The sequence below is a fragment of the Octodon degus genome, unplaced genomic scaffold (genome assembly GCF_000260255.1).
Source record: "Octodon degus isolate 3935 unplaced genomic scaffold, OctDeg1.0 scaffold00027, whole genome shotgun sequence".
Classification (NCBI taxonomy): Eukaryota; Metazoa; Chordata; class Mammalia; order Rodentia; family Octodontidae; genus Octodon; species Octodon degus.
The window spans coordinates 5,822,268-5,841,537 of NW_004524603.1; the positions used below are offsets into that span (position 1 = coordinate 5,822,268).

A 19,270-nucleotide genomic window follows, 5' to 3' on the forward strand; every position below is an offset into this window, starting at 1 on the left:
AATGAGACTTCAACAGTGCAGCTGAGGGGAGGGGAGGAAGAGGTGCGGAATCTGGGATTTGTGTGTCCTATGCTCTCAGTCGCTCTACAAGGACCACCAGGTACCCACTGAGTGCCACCCGGGCAGACGCCTCGGAGAGGCCATGAGGTATGAGACAGCTTTTGCGGCAGCCTCAGTGGTGTCCTCAGTGGAGGCGAGGAGGGTGGGAACCGTTCTATTGAACCTTTGCTGCTGCCCTAGACCTGCATAACCGACTCTCCTCCTGGCTCCACGGGTCCCAGCCCTGGTCACGGAGGCCTTTTCGGGGTGTAGTTACATGAATGTGACCCGCCTCTGCAGTAATGTTTGCTCGTATGCATGTGCCCGTGGACACACCCACCCTCCCACCCCCCAAGAAAAGCTCACAGGCCTGGTGCTGAGGGTTTATTGCCTGCTCTTGGGGGCTCACGAGTGTCAGGCAAGAGGGGCCCGGGCTCCTCACACGGGCCCGTAGGTACCCTTATAGCTGAAAGGTGGAGGCCTCAAGCAGTCTGTGTCCTCAGGGACCCAGTGCTGGATGTAGTTGGGACCCTGGTCCCGGGGCCACACGATCACGGTGTCCCTGGATGCCAGGGATGGGTCCTCGGGGAAGAAGTTGAAGGGCCGGAGCAGGAAGCCCACAGAGTTCCCAGGTGTGGCTGTGTTGGGGACGTCCTCCGAGTGGGGGATGTGCAAGAAGCCCACTGTCACCCAGGCCACCAGGTCCTGCAGGAGAGAGGGCGGGCTGAGGGCTGACCACGCGAGGTCATGGCAGCTTCTAGAAGCTTCTAGAGAGCCTCCCAATCCTGTTTGGATCTGTTGTGACCTCCACCCAGTGAGCCCTGGGAAGGGGACAGGTGCAGGCCGAGGCTGCTCAGGACCCTGCCGGTGAGTGGGCCCGAGGAGGGCAGGGTTCGGACTGGGCTGCTACCTCATTCTCAATGCTCTCGTTGTTGTGAAGAAATTCCTGGAAGACCACCGGGGGGTCCCAGGGGTCATTCTGGTTGTAGATGCTGCTGCTGTATAGCTCCGACTCTCGGTACTTGGTTACTGCCAAGGGGTACCTGCAGGCGAGGGGAAGCCAGGTAGCCTCAGGTGCGGCTGTGGCCAGCCAGTCCCTCCCTGGCAGCATTCGCACACAGGAGATTGCAGACGTTCCTGCTTTCCCAGGATGGAGGCAAGACCTCCCGCTGCCCGTGGAAGTCTGGTAGATGCCTCCCAGACTCATGCAGACACAGAGCCTCATCACAGAAGCACAGACAGACACAGACAGACACATGGGACATGAAAGAGGCCGCTGGAGCTCACCAGCCCCCGGAGTCCCCTCACCTGGCCCAGGTGACGGCCCGCTCCTCGGGCAAGCCCACAGGCAGCACCTGCTCAGCCATGGAGTGGATCTGCAGGAGGTAGCTGCGCTCATGGCCCCAGCGGTTCTTCATACGGTTGCTGAAGAGCAAGTACTTGGGCAGCGGCTGCCTGAAGCGGAAGGCTGCCTGGCGCTCGTGGGAGTACCACGTCTGCTTGAGGGTTGGCTGGACTATGTGATGTGCTGGGCTCCAGGGGTTGGTGATGTTTTCTAGCTTCATCTGAAGCGTCTGGAAGCTATTCTTGGTGCCTGTAGGTACATGTGGTGTGACCCAAATATTTAGGGAAGGTTTAAATGAAAAGCTGTGGACAATAAAAGGCACAAGGCCACAAATGCCCCTCAAAACCCTTGACCTCTCTCTGAACACACTTATGCTGTCATGCTTGCTACCTAGTGGGGCAGTTCTAGAAGCCTCTATCCTGAGTGTCTGTACGAAGTGTGACAAAAAAGTAAGGTGACCACTGCTGCCCAGTGTCATCCTATGGAAAGACAGGCTCGTAAGAACGTAGCACCGTGTCCTTGTCCACCTGATTCACCAGACCTGGCACCGTGTGACCGCCGGCTCTTCCCCAAAGTCCAAATGACATGGAAGAGAAATGGTTTGAACTGATTCAGGTCACCAAGGCATCCAGGGCAGCATGACTAAAGACACTCACGGAGGAGGACTTCAGAGCTGCAGCAGAAAGTGGTAAGAATGGCGGGGTGGGCATATATAAAGCGAGGGGGATTCATGGCAGTGTTTTTCTCTGTAAAATTTTTAAAAAAAGTTTAACATTGGCCCTACATTTCTTTCTTCTCCTTCCTTTTCTTTTTGGCCATATATTTTAACCACACCTCATACAGAGGGAAGAAGGAGAGGCAAGCACTTGGAACTGAAACCCCCTCCCCTGAACTGGGACCTCTGTCCCCCAGCCCAAGCCACCAGGATAAAGAGGGTGCTGGGCACATGTCCTGGGCTAGCTTTGGGGGTGGAGAAAGGGGATTATAAAAACCAGAGGAGCTGGAAGAAAGCTCAGGCTCAGTCATGGCAAAGGCAGTGACCCCAGCACGACCCTGGCCCATGTCCAAGAGCTGTGCTAAATCCATCGCTGTGACGGCTGCAGCCCCACAGGGGGAAGCCCAGGGCAGGAGAGTCGATGGCTGGTTCACTGAGCCTGCAAGTGGAAGCTGCCTATCTGCTCACAGTGGCCTTGTTTTGTTACGGGATGTGATGTCAGGCATGACACCCAGACCCTCTTCTATAATGATGTTCATCAAGAGAAACTCCAAGTGTCCCCAGGCGCCACCTTGCTCCAGCTCAAAGTGCTAGGCAGTGACTTCTCCCCTGGCTTGGGTTCACCTTTGTACTCAGCTCAGCTGCAGGTCAAGGACTGGTACACACTGTGGCATCAGGGTACAGCCTGGGGGCTCTTCCGGGGGACCCAGATCTCTAGTTTTATATGAAACAGGAGCAGGCTGGGCAATCACTCCTTATTTTATGTCAGGGATTTCAGCACCTTATGATTTTCCTATGGACTGAGCTTCCTACCTTGCCCCATATCAGGTGAGAAGTAGCTGGGGTCGCTGAAGTGATCCAGAGGCCCTATTCTGAGTCCTACCTGCCACATCCATGTCGACGCGGTAATGCACCAGGTGGGTGTGCATGTTCCCGAGCAGGTGGGTATGCAGGCGAGTGCCGTAGCGCTGCCCCTCAGGGGTATAGAAAGTGGCGTGGACGTAGCCTGTGGCGTGCATCTTGGTTTCCATCACCCCATTTGGATGGAAGATGAAGTCCCAAATGTAATCGTAATTGTAGACCGTCGAGGTTGTCCGTAGCACCAGCACATGACCCTTCAGCCCTGCGTAGAAGTTGAAGCCACCGCTGAAGTTGGAGTTAAAGTGTCGCCGAAGTGGCACGCCAGTGGGCATCTCAAAGAGACAGAGGGCTCGGGGATAGAGGACAGGGTCATCAGCGTCATAGTAGTGGAAGGTGTCCAGGAAGGTGGCTGTCTCTGGGCAGTCGATGCCAGGGGCTAGCTCGTGGGAGACACTGCCCAGGCCCCAGCCCAAGTCGATGTACTTGGTCTGCATGCCTGCGGGTGTGTGTCCTCCGTACAGTGCCACAGCCTCTTGAATGCTGACCTCATACGCGATACGCTCACCCCCAAAGTGCACGTTCAGGACCTGCAGTCCGGAGGAGGAGCGCATACGGAAGGCAAAGCTCCAGCCCCCATAGAGCACGGTGTTTCCCTCCAGCCTGTAGCGAGGGCCATGGGGCTGGACCACGCGGGGGCCGGGTTTGTGGCTGGGGGTGGGGAAGTCCCCTCGGTGCTTGTAGGAGGAAAACAAGGGTGGATCCTCTGGGCTCGCAGCGCCCTGGCCCTTGGGCAGGGGTCCCTCAAGGATCACAGCGTCCACCTCCCCGTTTGCATACTTCTGTGCCAGCTCTCCTGGGCTCTTGTAGAACTTCCCGTTGTACCAGACCTGCTCCACTGTCCAGCGCTGGACATCCAAGCTCCCATGGTCCACCAGGAGCTCCAGCCCGGTGGGGTGCAAGAAATAGCCTTCTACGTGGCGCTGTAAAATAACCCAGCTGCGGCGCTGGCCAGAGGCCAGCCCCCGGGGGCTCACGTCGGTGAAGGTCAGGCACCGGGTGCCACAGTCTTGGAATGAGAAGCCCGTGGCATCCAGGAAGAACTGATGCAGGGGTTTGGTGGCCTCCGCCAGGGTGCGGAAGAGGAAGCTGTACTCTACTGCGGTGATGGGCCTGGAAGCCCAGGAGGGCTGGTGCCTCAGCCTCGGGGACAGTACTCGCATGTAGGAGGGCTGGGGCAGGGGCCCCACAGCAAACTCGGTGATATTGGGGTGCTCCTGGGCCCCAAAGAAGACGATGGCCCGGGCTTCCCGCGCAGGAGGCCTCCTTCCCGTGTCCAGAAATCTCAGCACGTGCTGCTTCTTGGGCAGCAACGACTCAATGAGAAACACGGAGTTCTTGGCCAGGGTCAGGGTCTTCGAGGACTGCAGCCCCAGCTCCTGGTGGGACTGGAGGAAGCTGCGCACCGCCTTCAGCTCCTGGGCGCTGAGGTCTGCGAACAGCTGGGCCTCTCTGGGTAGCGTCTGCGGCGGCCGCTCTGTGGCCGCCATCTGCAGAGCCACGACGGCGGCCAGCGCCCAGCCCAGGGCCCAGCTCTCTCGCCCCATTGCTGTGGAACAGAGCAGAGCAGAGGGCTGAGGTATTTAATGGAGAGAAGTGGGTTTGCTTCAGGCTCGCACCGGGGATCACCAGGCTCCTCAGCCTCCCAAACGGGGGATAGCTGGGGTAACCGGGCGCCCACACATCAGCCCCGGGGCCGCGTGGCCCAACCTGGGTGTCCCCTGATGTTCATTCTGCCCTCCCTCACATCTGCAGTCCTCCAGAGCTTTGTGGACTTTCTCACCTAGATCCGTGTGCTCTTTCCTTAGCCGTTGCGGATGGTATCTTAGCACGGAGCTCGCTTCTCAAACTGGGCTACTGCCAGCCCCGGCAGGCCCTGGGCCCTGCCCTCCCATGGCCACAGAGTATTCAGTGTGTCCTGCAGGTGGACAGATCTGTCCCATGGCAAAACTACCCTTCAGCGTGGCAGAATGCTTTTTTGTGAGCCCGATTTTGAAATTCAGAGTAGAAGTTCAAGGGGTCAGCTCTGGAGACGGGCTGGCTGAGTGAGCCCTGGGACCAGCTGTGCGACCCCGGGTGTGTTGCTGAAAGTCTCTGGATCTTCACTTCTGAACTGTGAAGTGAAAATAGTAAGGGCAGCACCTGTCTCCTGGATCTCTCCTATCTCTGGAGTTGTTGAGAACGGGCAGCTGAAGAGGAAATAGAAAGTATTTGGGTCGTACGGGACACACACATGTATATATACATGATGTGTCAGCTCTGTCTGTCTGTCTGTCTGTCTGTCTGTCTGTCTCTCTCTCTCTCTCTCTCTCTCTCTGTTCCCCCAACATGGATCGAACCTAGAGCCTCTGCTCTATTCCCAGTCATTTCTGAATTTCATATTGTGAGACAGGGCTCTGCTTAGTTACTACATTGTCCAGATTGGGTTCACACTTTACTCTCAGAGTACTCTCTCCCTTCCTCCCTCTGTCTCTGTCTCTCTGTCTCTCTCTGTCTCTCTGTTTCTCTGTCTCTCTGTCTCTCTCTCTCTCTGTTTTTTTTCTCTCTCTCTTCATGTTTTGAGACAGGATGTTGCTATGTAGCTCAAGTTGCTCCTGAACTCACTTTGTAGCCCAGACTGGCCTCTAATTTAGGGTGATCTTCCTGCCTCAGCTTCCCAAGTACTGAGATTATAGGCGTGTGCCACCACGCTTGGCTCTGCCCTTCTCTTTCAGGTGCATCCTGGTTACTGACCAGGTCATCCAGCCTGGTCAATAGTGACTCCACAGGAGCAGGTCCCAGGACTTGCCTGGCTTTCTCTGCCCTCTCCAGTGCATACTTGAGTGATAGCCTTTTGAAAATCCAAGGCCATAATGGCACATCGGGCAGCACCTGGGCTTACCCCAGGTCACGATACAGGCTGATGCTCCTCCCTTTTCCTTTTGGGAGGAGGGCATGGTCAGGCTACCAGTAAGATCTTATGCGGGTATCTGAGGGCAGAGCTGCACGATGCTGGCAGGGCTGGGGACTTCCACTCTGTCCTCCTTGTGCCTGAGGCGGGGCCACTCACCAAAGCCTTCAGTGTCTAGGTCCCTGTCCTTGCACAGGGTGCTGCAGCAGCCTGCCACTGCTAACTTCCAGTCCTGGTTTCTCAGGCCTACAGCTGTCCTCCTCAATGCTTCTGGGGCCCTGCTCCTCACCATGACATTTCTCAATGGAGGAGCTCCCCTCACTGTTGTCACTGACTTCCTAGGGTTCCCTTTGACCTTGAAACCTTGCTCTGGCTCCCTAACTATGCTTCTTACCTCTCACAGGTGAGGCCCATGATCAAGACCTGTTAGAGTTTGTGTCAAGTTGTCCCCCCAAAGCCTCATGCTGTCATGGGGTGGCTTCTGGAGTTCATGATTGATTATGGTGGGTGTGGATGTTGCACCACCTGTGGATGGGGCAGGTAATTTGCATTGCAGTATAAGGAGGGGAGAGAGCCTCACTAGCTGCCTGAGCTGCTGCCACTCCCTTTGCTTTCTTGCTCTTAGCTACCGCCATGAAAGGTTGCTCTCTGCTCTGTGCTGCTCTGCCTTGGAGCCAGCCAAGTATGGACTGAAACCTCCAGCAACTGTGAGCTAAATAAACCTTTCCTTCCTTCATTTAGGGTGCTGGGTATTTGTCCCAGGAACGAGAGAAGAGTAACTGAGACAGGACCATATTTGAGCTGGATCTATAGATAGGTAGGAGGACTCATAAAGGACCTTGTTTTCATAGGTAATTGTCTTCGTTCCCCAAATCAGTACCTATGGGGAAAATCCTGGAGAAGACAGAGGCACAGAGTGGGTCTCAGAGGTCTGTCTTGTCCAGCTTTCTGCAGGTGCCCAAGGCCTGGGTGGGAGGCAGCTTTAGACTCTGGGACTTGAGGTGCACTGCCCCTAAGAACTCAGTTCTGACTGCACAGTTGAAATCAGGGGTAAGCAAATGTAGTGCTGGATGAAACAGTACTACAAAGGCTCTGGGCAGAGAAGAGCCTGAGCTTTGTGGATGCCTTTGTGGATTACTTTTTGGGAGATGTGTTTTGTGTGTCCCAGACTGAGTCAAAATGTTGGAAACACATCTCTTCTCTTCGAGGCCTGATTATTCCCTCCAGAGCAGCTACACTTTCATGGTATCTCTTCTATGCCAAGTTCATATATTGTGCTTCCTTTCAAAGTTGGTTGAAACTCTACCCCACTGTTAATATTTGTACCTAGTTGTGTCTGCACCCCCCCAAAGCTTCCTGTAGTCATGGGGCAGCTTCTGGAGTTTGTGACTGACTCTTGGTCCAAAGCTGGGATTGCAGGTGTGCGTGCTACACCTTGGCCCTGGTGCAGGAAACCTGCATTACAGTGTAAGGAGGGGAGAGAGGCTGGCTAAGAAGCCACAGCTGCTGCCCCTCCCTTTGCTCTTTGCTGCCGCCATGAACAGTTGCTCTGTGCCATGTGCCACTCTGCCTTGAATCCAGCTGAGTATGGACTGAAACCTCCACTAACTGAGCTAAATAAACCTCTCCTTCCTTCATTTTGGGTGTCAGGTATTTTGTTCCAGCGATTACAGAAGAGTAACTGAGACACCTTCCAAGGCCCTTTCTGGCTTGGGTCTGAGCTAACATAGCTCACTTCCTTGCTCAGTGTCCCCTTAGCATGTTGGCATTTAACCTGTCCCTTAGTGAGCATTTCTTGAGCTGAAGATTAGTGGAAGGTGTTTTCTGGGCCTGCTGAGCTGGTGGACTCCTGGGAGCCACAGCTCTCCTCTTTTGGGGCCTCTTGACCTTGGTGATGAGGGTCAAAGTCTCTTTCTCTGGCTTCCCAGTCTGCACACCTCGACTCTTACATGGTTTTAGTTTTGATCTAGGAATATGGCCCACCCTGAGAACTTTCTTCTGGTGACCTCTCTTGTCTCTCTGGAACTGGTAGGCAGGGCCAGGGCACACGTGTTGTTGTGCTTTCTGGGCCCAGCCTCAGCAGGAGAAGCAGGGACTGCTGATGAACTGGAGCCAGCAAGGGGGTCTGAGCTGAGCTCTGGATCTACTATCCAGATCTCTGTTAGTTACCTTCCTGCTCCTGTGACAAACTGCCTGCTACCAACTTGAAGGAGGAGAGGTTGGTTTTGGCTTACGGCTTCAAAGGGTTCAGTCCATGGTTGACTCAGTCCAAGGCAGAAACATCATGCCGGGAAGGTGTGGTAGAGGATAGCTGTTCAACTCATGACCTCTGAGAGTCAAGGGAACACTGGGAGCGGAGGGTGAGTGGGACCAGATGTAGGCTCCAGGGTTATGCCTTCATGATCCACCCAGACACACCCCTGAGTGTGCTTCACTAATCTGATACACATGCCTCACTCCAGCCAAGTCTTAACATTTCCAACATTCTTCAAAAGTACAAGTCTAAAGTCTTCTCTGAGACTCAAGGCAAACTCTTTTGTCTATGAACTCCTCTAAAATGCAAACATCAAGTTACATCTTCCGAAGATACAATAGCACAGGGTAAACATTCCCATTTCAGAAGGGATGAATAGGGAAAATAAAATAGTATAAGACCGAATCAAGAACGAAACCCAGCAGGGAATACATTAAGTCCTGTAGCTTCATGTCTGCGTCAGGACGTAAGGTGGTGAGATGTGAGGTTCACCAGGCCTGGGCGGCCTCACTCTTAGCGCCTTACCAGATGCAGCCAGCCCACAAAGCTTCTCTCCTGGGCTGGCTGCGCTCACTACCTGCAGCTTTCCTCAGTAAACATTCCACATTCCTGGTGTCTCTAACATTCTGAGGTCTTCAGCTTTGCTTCCACAGTTCACGCAATCACCCTTTGAGGGGCACTCTGCAGGGACTCTGACCCTGTCTCAGGACTTCCTCTGAAATCTGAGTGGAGGCCCCCACGACCTCACAACTTGTGCATGCTTCAGGCTTGCAAACCCAGCTTCACACTCACGCACGCTGCTAAGGCTATGCATTGGCGGCCCAAGAAGGAGCCAGGCCCCCTTGGCCCCCAGCCGCAGTGGCCTCTGGGCAGTGGCCGGCTGAATTTGGAGCAAAGCTTCCCTAGGCAGCCCTGAGTGTGTGTGTGTGTGTGTGTGTGTGTGTGTGTGTGGGTGGGTGCCCTGAGGCTCTCTTCTCAAAGCAGAGCTTTTTAAACAACTTTACACTTTCATACTCTTGCTTAGATGAATGAAGTCTAACCAATTACTGAAACGCCCTCCAGGTATCTTTCCTACAGTCCTGTTGCAATGTGCTTGGTTTCTTTTTAATGGCATCAGACTCTTCTGAAATTGCAGTCTCCCCACTTCCAAATTTATATCTGTTTCTTTCCTGGCCAGACTGCAAATTTTCCAAATTTTTAAGCTCAGCTTTTTTCTTTCTTCTTACCAATTCTCACTGTAAATTAGACTAAAAGTAGTCAGCAGGGCCTGTGCCGCGGCCTGAATATTGTGCCACGGATTTATAGTATCCTCTGCCGGATTAGTCTGGTATCCTTTAACTCAGGCTTGCACAAAGTTTTATGACACAGAAAAAAAATGTAGAAAACTCTTTGCCCGAATATAACCCTAATGGCCTGTAGTCCATTTCTCCAAGTCTTTGTTCTCTTCTAATATTTCACAAGAACACTTCGTTGCTCACATTCCCGTGTCCTGGCCTTTGAGCCCCCACTGGAATCGCCTGTCCCACTCTGCTGACAGTAAGACTCTCGGGCCTCTCTAGCCTTTATCTCTAAGTCTTTCTAACTTCTTGAGCAAGCCAGTTGCAAAGGCTACTGAGCCATGTGGCCAGGTATAGTGACAACAATGACCTCACGTCTCTGGTACTAGTTTTCTGTACTGGTCACCTTTCCATTGCTTGGGCAAATTCCTGACCTAACAGCTTAAATACTGGCTCATTTTAAAGAGCAGGTTTGGGTTCATAGTGAAGGAGAAATCCCAGGCAGCCCCCACGTATCCCCTGTCCCTTCTTCCCACTCTAGCTTTTCCCACCGTCAGCATCCACCAGTGGAACGTGCGTTCTGATCCATGAGCCACCAGCAAAGCATCGTTATCCCCGAGTCCACAGTTTGCACTAGTTCATAGTTTACATTGGTGCTCTGTGCATTCAGTGGACTTTGAGAAATGCAGAACAACACGTGCTCGTTGCTTCAGTATCACGGGGAATAGTCTCTCTGTCCCAAAAATCTGTACTGGGTTTATTCATCTCTCCCTCCCCGACCACTGCCAACCACTGACCCTTTACTTTCTCCACAATTTTGCCTTTTCCAGAATATCATAGGGCTGGGCTCCTGTACTATGCAGCATTTTCAGATGGCTTTTCTTCCTTCATAGTAAGCACTGAGGGAGTCACCATGTCATTTCGGGGCTGGAGCTCCTTATTTTACAACTTCTCATCCCCAGGTTTCTTTCTGCTTTGCCACGAAGGAGGGAGATGCAGAAGCTACATTTTCCTTTCTTAGGGGAAGCCTCTGTTCCTATATCCGCGTGGGCAGCAGCAAGGTGGACGGTGGTCACGGAGCCACTACCACTCGCCCCCCATGCTGCGAGGGGGAAGCATTCGCGTTCCTCCTCATCCACCTCCTCGGCACCTTCCTGTCTCACTCCAGAGCAGCCTGGAGCCTTCTGCCTCTGGCGCTGGGCTTTTGCCCTCCATCATCCCCTCACTTGGTGTCTGCTCCTCCTGTCCCCCTGCTTTCCCCTTCCCCTGCAGCCCCCTCTTGTGTCCCTCCCAGCATACCTGTGCACTCTGCTCTGCTCTGCTCACCTCCTGCTGGCTCTCAGCTGGGCACTGATCCCTGACTCCTTGAAGGTATTTGACCTCGCCCTGCAGGGTGGGGCAGGTTGAGGCATAGGCGGGTCAAGGTGGGGACTGCGGCTCAGGGGTTTCCCCACATCAGGGGTGTGGCATGTGCAGCATGTGTGTCCTGTCTGATTCCCTGTGATTTCTGTTGTCCTAGGGCTGTCTTCCACGAGAATTGATCTTGGCTTTCTCTTAGAAGCAATGCTATGGTCTGCTCGCATGGGTGTCCTGTTTCAGGGGCAGCCATATGGATGAGGGGAAATTTACTAGCTGGTATTAGTACCGGAGGTAGACTTGTGGGTCAAGGCAGGGGCTGATAGGGACTGAGAGCCACAGCAAAACATAGACTTTGACCCATGCAGGACCAGGTAGCCAGAGATGGGGTACTGGGGAGAGAGAGGTCACTGTGCTGTGGCTCTGGAAGAAATATTTTTCTCCATCTCTGGGACTAGGGCAGGAACGAGAGAGCAAGGAGGATGCAGGCAGGAGAATTCTGGCCAGGGTGGCTTAGGCTGTGGCAGGGAGCTAGAAGGGGAAGGGACACTGGGAGCAGGAGGCTCCTCTGCAGAGGGGGAAAGATTAGAGGGGCTGGGGAGGAGTGAATGGGGAGAAGCTGGGAGCTCCTGGTCAGAAAAGAGTCAGAAAAAGTTTGTAGACTGGAAGAACCAAGAGTTCATTGTCACCTTGGTTACCAAGGCTGTCATTGCAAAAGTATCACTTCTTATGTTGCAATTGCATAGATTTTTTTTCCCCACATTCCCCTTTTTGCTGTTTGCATTGCCAGTTATTTCAGTGTTTATTGGAATGAAACAATTAGCGAGCTCCACAGACAGCTTGCAATTCTAGAAAGCCTTGGCTGTCGTTAGGAAGGGGATTAACTTTCAGGCTAAGATGACGATTGCCGCAATAAAAATAAAATCCTACTTCTTTCATCCTTAATGGCACTAAGGTTTGAGATTTAGGAGTTCTCAGTTACAGTCTCACCCACCCTATGGGGAGCTGATGGGGTTCAGAGGAGAAGACAGCTCCAGGAGCACTCACTTTGAGAAGTTGGGTCTACCTTTGTTCCCCAAAGGACAGTCTTACTGGCCTTGCAGCAAACTAAGAGAAGACACTGGCAAAGATTAAAGTGAAAGGGCCACATGCAGAATGATGAGATTTGGCCCCTACCTCACACCGCATATAACCTTGGGCTTACATAGATCAAAGATCCGCGTGTCAGCGCTACAAACGTTTCTTAGAAGAAAACAGAAAAATGAATCTTGGTCTTGGGTTTGGCAAGGGCATCTTAGATGTGACCCCAACACACAAAGAGCTAAAGAAAAAAAATACATAAATTGGGCATCTTAAGTATGGAAAACTGCTTTAGTTGGAAGAAAATCATCAAGAAAGTGAAAAGACAACAGTCAGGATAGAAGAAAATATTTGCAAATGGCAAAACTAGTAAGGAAATTGTATCTAGGCTATATTAAGAACTTACAACTCAATAATTAAAGACAGCCCAATTAAAATATGGACTGAGGATGTGGTTTGGTGGCATGGCAGTTGCTGAGCAAGTGCAGGGCCCTGGCTTTAATCTCCAGCACCCCTGCCCACCTCACACATAGGGCAAAGGATTTGAGCAGACATTCCTTGGAGGAAAACAGAAGTGGTCAACATGAAAAGATATTGAACATCATTTGTCACTAGGGAAATGAAAATCAAGGGCCAACCAGGGGCTGGTGAGATGGCTCAGTGGTCTAAAGCACCTACTTAGAACAAGCTTAGCAAAGCACAGGGACCGCGGTTCAATCCCCCAGCACCACATGCCAGCCAGCCCCGCCCCCTAGTGGGCTGAGCTGGCCACACACACACACACACACACACACACACACACACACAAATAAATAAATAAAATTAAAAAAAAAAAAGGGCCAACCAAATAGCTCAGTGGATTAAAGCTCCTGCAAGCAGGTGCAGGGGCAAGGGGGATCAATCCCCCGGCCTGCCATGCCAGCCCCACCCCCCAGGACATGCTGAGTTTGGCAATTGAGACTGGGCTTGGTGGTGTGTGCCTGTAATCCCAGCTCTTGGGAGGCTGTAAACAGGCGGATCACTACGAGTCTGATCTAGTAGTAAGACCCTGAACACCCTGTAGACCCTTCCCTAAAATACAAAAAAAAAAAAAAAAAAGAAAGAAAGAAAGAAAAGAAAATGAAACCAACAATAAGAACATTCAAAACCTTCTCTACTATTTTGAAATATTCAATGAATTACCATCACTATAGCTTTCCAGCTCTGCTACAGAGCATTAGGACTTATCCTCTCATCCAACAGCACCACTGTACCGATGAGCCATCTCTTCTCCACCCTGTAGTGCACTGTCCTCCTCGCTAATCACAGCTCTATTCCCCACTTCCGTAAGATCAACATTTCAGCTGCCCTGTCTCAGTGAGATCATGAAGCATTTGTCTTCCTGTACCTGGTTTATTTCATGTACTATAATGTCCTTCAGTTCCACCCAAGTTGCAGTGAATGATGGAGTTTCTCAACCCAGAGAAGCTCCAGTGTCTGCAGTGGCAGACGAGCTTCGGTCCCTCGTCATCACGCGTCCTACACAAGCACTGAGACCTCACACTGTGCTCCCAAACAGATTCGATTGCTATGTGTCAAAATAAAAATAAACATGTATCAAAAACGAAGGAGTTGCCATTTGCACCCACCAGGATGACTGGAGCGAGAGCTTAGTATAGTAGCAGTGGTGTAGGGGACTTCAACTCCCAGCCCGCTGGGGACGACGTAATGTGAGGCAGCCACCTTGGAAAACTGGGAATTTCTCAAATGACTAAACACATTCTCCTTATGACCCAGCAATTCCACACCTAAGTAAATACCCAAGGCAAACAAAAACATATGTTCGCACAGAAGCCTTTATGAGAATGTTTATAGCAGTGTTATTGACAATTGCTAGAAGGTGGAAAAAATCAGTTTATCACCTGTTAAATGGATAAAGAAATTATGGTGGATGTGTATGATGAAATGAGTTACTGATATCAACTAGCATATGGATGAACTTCTAAATCAGTATGTGAGATCGACAAGTTTGTTCAAAAAGATCACATTGCATATGATTCCATTTATATGAAATCCCCAGACTAGGTAAATCTATAGAGCAGGTGAATCGGAGAGATAGGGTGAGAATGGGTGGGCTGGGCTTTCTTTGTGAGGTGACAATAATGTTCTAGAATTGACTAGCAATGGTTGCACACGTATTCGGATACCACCCAGTGACGTGAGCACCTGCAAGCATGTGTGAACCGTAAGGTAAGGAAGTGATCTCTCCATCAAGCTGGTCACAAAAGAGCGAAGGGACCAATATCGACAACACACAAAGAAGTCTTCAAAGTCTACCAGTAGTAGGTAGCAATCTCCATAGAAACTTGTTAGAGGCACTTATAAGAGAGGAAACTTAGAGAGGATGGGTCTGTGCTCATGCGTCGTGGATACTGGAAAAATGCAAAGCATTCAACAAAGGGGTGTAATTTTGTGTACCCATTTCGGAACGACTGAGGGAGCTGGATGGTGCCTAGCATCAGTAGAGATGGCAGGGAATAGCAAACTGGGGTGACCTGGGGGACAGCACAGCCACTGTGGGGCGCAATGCTCGGTTGTGGACAGATGATGTGGCTGCGCCTCCTACGGCTACCAGTCCTGCTTCTCCATGGTTGTGCCCGAGTCTCACACAGGCCCCGGGGTGGGAAATGGACAGGAGTTGCAGAGATGGAGAGCTAGATGTCATCAGGGACCTGAAACTAGGACAGGAGTCAGGGCGCACCCTGCAGCTTTGATGCAGCGATGTGACATCCACACAGCAACTCAGACAAGTCGATCTTAAAATCGTGGGAGAAAGAGGATGGAGGGTAAAGCATGATGCTGTCTCCCAGATTAAAAGGCAGGCACACAAAGCCACCGGTCCCTCTTTAAGGATGGACACATAAAAGAATAACATTAAATGCTTTGGAATGGTGTCCTGGCTGGGGATGGGAATGGGAATACACACACACACACACACAGAGAGAGAGAGAGAGAGAGAGAGAGAGAGAGAGAGAGAGAGAGAGAGAGAAACAAACATGCACACATGCATATACATACATACATACATACATACATGCAAAAGACAAGAAGGGCCTTGCATAGATAGATTTCTGGAGCACGGAGGTGCCCTGGAATTGAGGGGGTGCTTAGCTGCCGATACCCATAATTAAGCAAAAGACCAGCCTGGGAAGACAGGCTGGGTGACCACAGGTCATCACACCACAGTTGAGATGGCGCTGACGCAGGACTCACTGGGGTCTCACACCTGGAGGCTGGGGGTGGCGAGGGAGGGAGTTTCTGAGGCGTACAAGGAGAGTCCGTTTCTGTATTTGAAAGAGTACAGAGGAAGTGTTCTACTGCAAGGCAGCATAGGCTAAATGTGGCAGGAGGATACGCGAGAGCTGGTCTGCAGGCTGGAGATGCCCTCAAGACTGTGGGCCCCCGAGTCCTGCAATTGATCCCTTGCAAGGACGAAGGCCATAGACTGGGGGCTTCAGCAATAAAAAGGGATTTTCTCACGGTGCTGGAAACTGCAAATCTGAAATCAAGGCATGGGTGGGAAGTGCTCCCGTTGAAGCTTGCAGGGAGGGTCCTCTGCTCACCTCTTCCGGCAGCTGATGTGTCCGCAAGCCCTGGTGGTCCCACACTCCTTGGCTTCTTGGCTTGGGAATGCCTCGCTCTAACCTCTGCCTGCGTCTTCACCTGCCACTCTGAGTCTCTTCTATTTTTGTAAGGAAACCAGTCATTGGATGAAGTCACTCCCACCTACTCTATCTAACTATTCATCAGCAACAAGCATATTTCCAAATAAGGTCACATACTGAGTGAGGGCCAGGAAGGCCCTGGACTTGGGGGAGACACCATGTAACCCTGCAGACCCTCTGTGCGTACCTCAGTGCACAGAGCCTGGCATCTGGTGGTGAATGAACCACAAGGCCACTGCCTGGGTGTGGCATGCCACAGCCCTGAGCATCCTCAGTGAAGACTACTGCAGGTCTTGGGAGGCATCAGGACCTGACTCTGGGCAGGAGGTGGGTGGCAGCAATGTCATAGAGTTAGACAAGTAGTGTATTCCTGGGACGTGGAATGAGGTGCTCCTTGGGGGAGTCAGTGAGCTTTGTTTCACTGGGAAAAACTGTTTCTACGACTCAGGTTTGCAGATGTGGTGTGGAGACAACATCCCAGAATTTACTCTCTTTTTCTTGGCTCACTGTGTTGTGTTCCTGGCTGCTGGCTCCTCCCTAGTATAGATGACCTTGATTTATGGGGTCCAGCTCCTCCCTTCCTGGGGTTAATAATTTGTAACAGTTACAGATAACAGTTGGGCAAAGATACACACATAGCTGCCTGCCTTCTTAAAGGGGCAGAATGGATGGCTCAGGATGAAGGGCAGAAGGAGGCAAAGTGGTGACTCAGGCGAGGAGGACAGATGTGGAGTTTTGGGATAAGATGGCTCGAGATCTCCACTCACAGATGTCCCATTGCATTCTGATTTCAGAAGGTCACCACCCGCCAAGAGATCAGTTGTGCTAATCTAGAGAGAAGGGTTGTTTCTACAGAACTACAGGAGAAAGACAGCCATTGCTGTCTAGACCAAGGCTGGAGGTGGCCCAGGTGAGCCACGAGATTGCATCTTTATGTTAATTACATCAACACCATAAACTTCATTCTGATAAGGGAGGACTGGTTTGCACGCGCGCGGGCACACACACACACACACACACACACACACAAAGTTGTCCTATTTCCCCCAAACAGGGGGCCTGGCAAAATGCAGAGGCTGGGAAGCTCCACACTCACGCAGAAGAGCGTATCCAAGTGCCCGCCCTGATTCCACCACTGGGGTAGGGCTGTTCTTGACAGAGCTGATGTCACCCAACAAGTATTCATGGAACACATTCCCTGTGACACACTGGTGAACAAACAAAGAAAAGCAATGCATGGATTTGTGGAGCCCCACCTGGGCGACTCTGCTTCAAAGAAGCGCAGTTGTCTCTGTTTTGGCTGAGCCTGACCATTTCCATGTACTGATAGGCCCAGAGCTGGCTGGCACTTTTCCTTATGCCTTCAGTTGGCCGTAAGCAACGCATATTGGCCTAGCCGAGGTGCTGGTGGTAGTCTTTGAAGACAGCACGCGTGTTTCCTGGTAACCCCCACCTGCTGCTCTTTAATATGACCTGGGTCGGGACAGGATGAAGAGCCAGTGCTCCACGCTGTTGGCTGGATTGAGCCTTGAGATAGAGTCTACGACTTCCTGGAGCTTGAAAGGATACACGTCAGAGCTGAAGCACAGGATCCCAAAACTTTAGATACTATCTCAGTTGTGTAATGCAGACTACTCTCTGCGCATCCTTCTCTCTGCACATTGCAGAGGTAAATGCAGGCCCCCTACCCAGCCCAGCTCACAGCGCTCACCTACTTCCTGCTGGTCTCAGTCATTCATCCTCAATCCACTCCTTCATGACCAAATAAAACCCGGGTTTGACCCTCTGTTGAGGCCTGTGCTCCGGGTAGCCATCACCACGGCTGGACTTAGGACCTCTTGGCTCCCTATAACTGTAACTATGCTTTAGTGTCTTTATTCTCACTGTGGGTTGCACTGCAAGTGGTAGATTGGAATTAAATTGATGGGATTTCAATAATTTATCCATGGGATTACAAATATAAGCTTCCCATGCCGAGAGGAGGACCAGGTAGGGCTCTCTAGAGGGATTCCCATTTTAGTGAGGAGAGATGGGCAGTAAATAGTGCGGACCGCACAGCCTGTGGATAATAGAGCAGGAATAGTCCCCGACTGGCACCTGGCAACTGGACCTGAGGGGTTCTGCCTTCCCAGCCTGCTGAGACCATTCACACAGACGGCATGGGCTGCAGATACCTGTTCTCCTTTGAGAACCTGGAATTCTAGAATTTAGCAGCTAATAAGAATCGGTTCCTGTGTGATAAGCCCATAAATTTGTTTATTTATTGTCTTTTTTTGGGGTATTTTTTAGGGAAGGGTGTTCAGGGTCTCACTACTAGATCAGACTCATAGTGATCTGCCTATTTACAACCTCCCAAGAGCTGAGATTACAGGTGCATGTCACCATGCCCAATCTCAATTGCCATCTCAGCATGCCCCAGGCGTGGGGCTGGCACAGCAGGCTTGGGGATCAAACCCCTGGCCTCTGCCCCTGCTTGCAGGTACTTCAACCCACTGAGCTATTTGGCTGGCCGTCATTTATTGTGTTTTTGAGATAGGGTCTCCCTATGCAGCTCAGGCTGGCCTTCAGCTCACTTTGTAGCCCAGGCTAGTCTTGAACTCACAACAAACCTCCTGTTTCCACCTCCCAAGTGCTGGGATTATAGGCGTGCGCCACTGCACCCAGCTCAACCCATATTTAAATCTGTGTTTCACAGGGTGTGGGAGGTTCAAGTGAGAGAAAGCAGGGCAAGGCCCCTCCAAGCCCTTCCTGGTGTCCCTCGTCTTTGCTGATCCCCCAGCGTCCATGCTGTGTCCTGGCTGTAAGTAGGTTCTAGGCATGAGGGGGTTCTTGTGCCCTTGACAGCCACGGTGGGCTAAGTGGTATCTTAGCTACTCTTCTTGTTGCGGAATCAAAATATTCGACTCCCAGAGTTAAATGAGTAAAAGTTTATATTGGCTCACAGTTTGGAGAGGTTTCAGTCCATAATCAGCTGGTTCTGAGGCTGGGTGGCATGGCAGAGGGACATGGCAGGGGAGAAACAGTTCATGGAGGGCAGAGGGCTGCAAAACAGAAGGCAGTAAACAGTGAAGTAGCGAAGCAGCACATGACAACAGCAGCCTTTCTGTTCCTTATATTCTGTCCCAGCTGTACCCTTAGGATGGGCGGCGCTCCCAGTGTGGGCCTTCCCATTGTTCACACCCAGAACTCTGCCAAACAAAGCTGTGGACTAATTTAGGAACCACACGCCCTTGGTTCCAGCATCGCACACTTAATCCCAGCACCACACGCTCTAGATCCAGCCACCTCTGAAAAGTCCCCCCTGTGACTCCATGAAGTTTGAGGGGATGTCTAGACACAAGCCATAACAAGTGGTACCAGTGTCATAAATGTGGTGGCAGAACAGGCCACCAGACAAATGTCGGCATGGAATGCCTGAGAGGACAAGTGCTCAGGGAAAAAAACGTGAGTTGCTTCTGGATGAAATACCAGTTGCTTAATCTGGCCTTAAATTGCCCAGAGCCAATCTTCCTTGTTCTTTTGGCGTTATTCACGCAGCCTGCCAGACTCCCCGGCCTCTGCCCTGGCAGTCTCATTCCTGCTCTCCCTCCTCACTCACGCAGTGAGACTTTCCCTTCAGGCTCGACTTCCTCCTTTCAGCTTTTACATTCTCACATAGCTGTCTTGGCCTTCTTGGTTCCAGGGACTTCTCC

The 19,270-nt window shown here is 51.7% G+C and overlaps 1 protein-coding gene across 2 annotated transcripts; it reads right to left on the reverse strand.

Annotated features, from left to right (window-relative positions):
* Positions 1-436: 436 nt before the first annotated feature.
* Positions 437-15,553, reverse strand: Aoc1 (amine oxidase, copper containing 1). 2 transcript variants are annotated; one of them, XM_004629004.3, is made up of 5 exons: positions 15,477-15,553; positions 2,983-4,566; positions 1,348-1,633; positions 950-1,082; positions 437-744 (listed from the first exon to the last, which is right to left on the reverse strand). In XM_004629004.3, the coding sequence occupies exons 2-5, from the start codon at positions 4,562-4,564 to the stop codon at positions 478-480; spliced, it is 2,268 nt and encodes a 755-aa protein (XP_004629061.1). In that variant the 5' UTR covers positions 4,565-4,566; positions 15,477-15,553; the 3' UTR covers positions 437-477. The 2 variants fall into 2 exon arrangements, with proteins under 2 accessions (XP_004629061.1, XP_023568647.1); XM_023712879.1 differs by lacking the exon at positions 950-1,082 and having other exon boundaries at positions 639-744.
* Between the last annotated feature and the right edge of the window lie 3,717 nt (positions 15,554-19,270).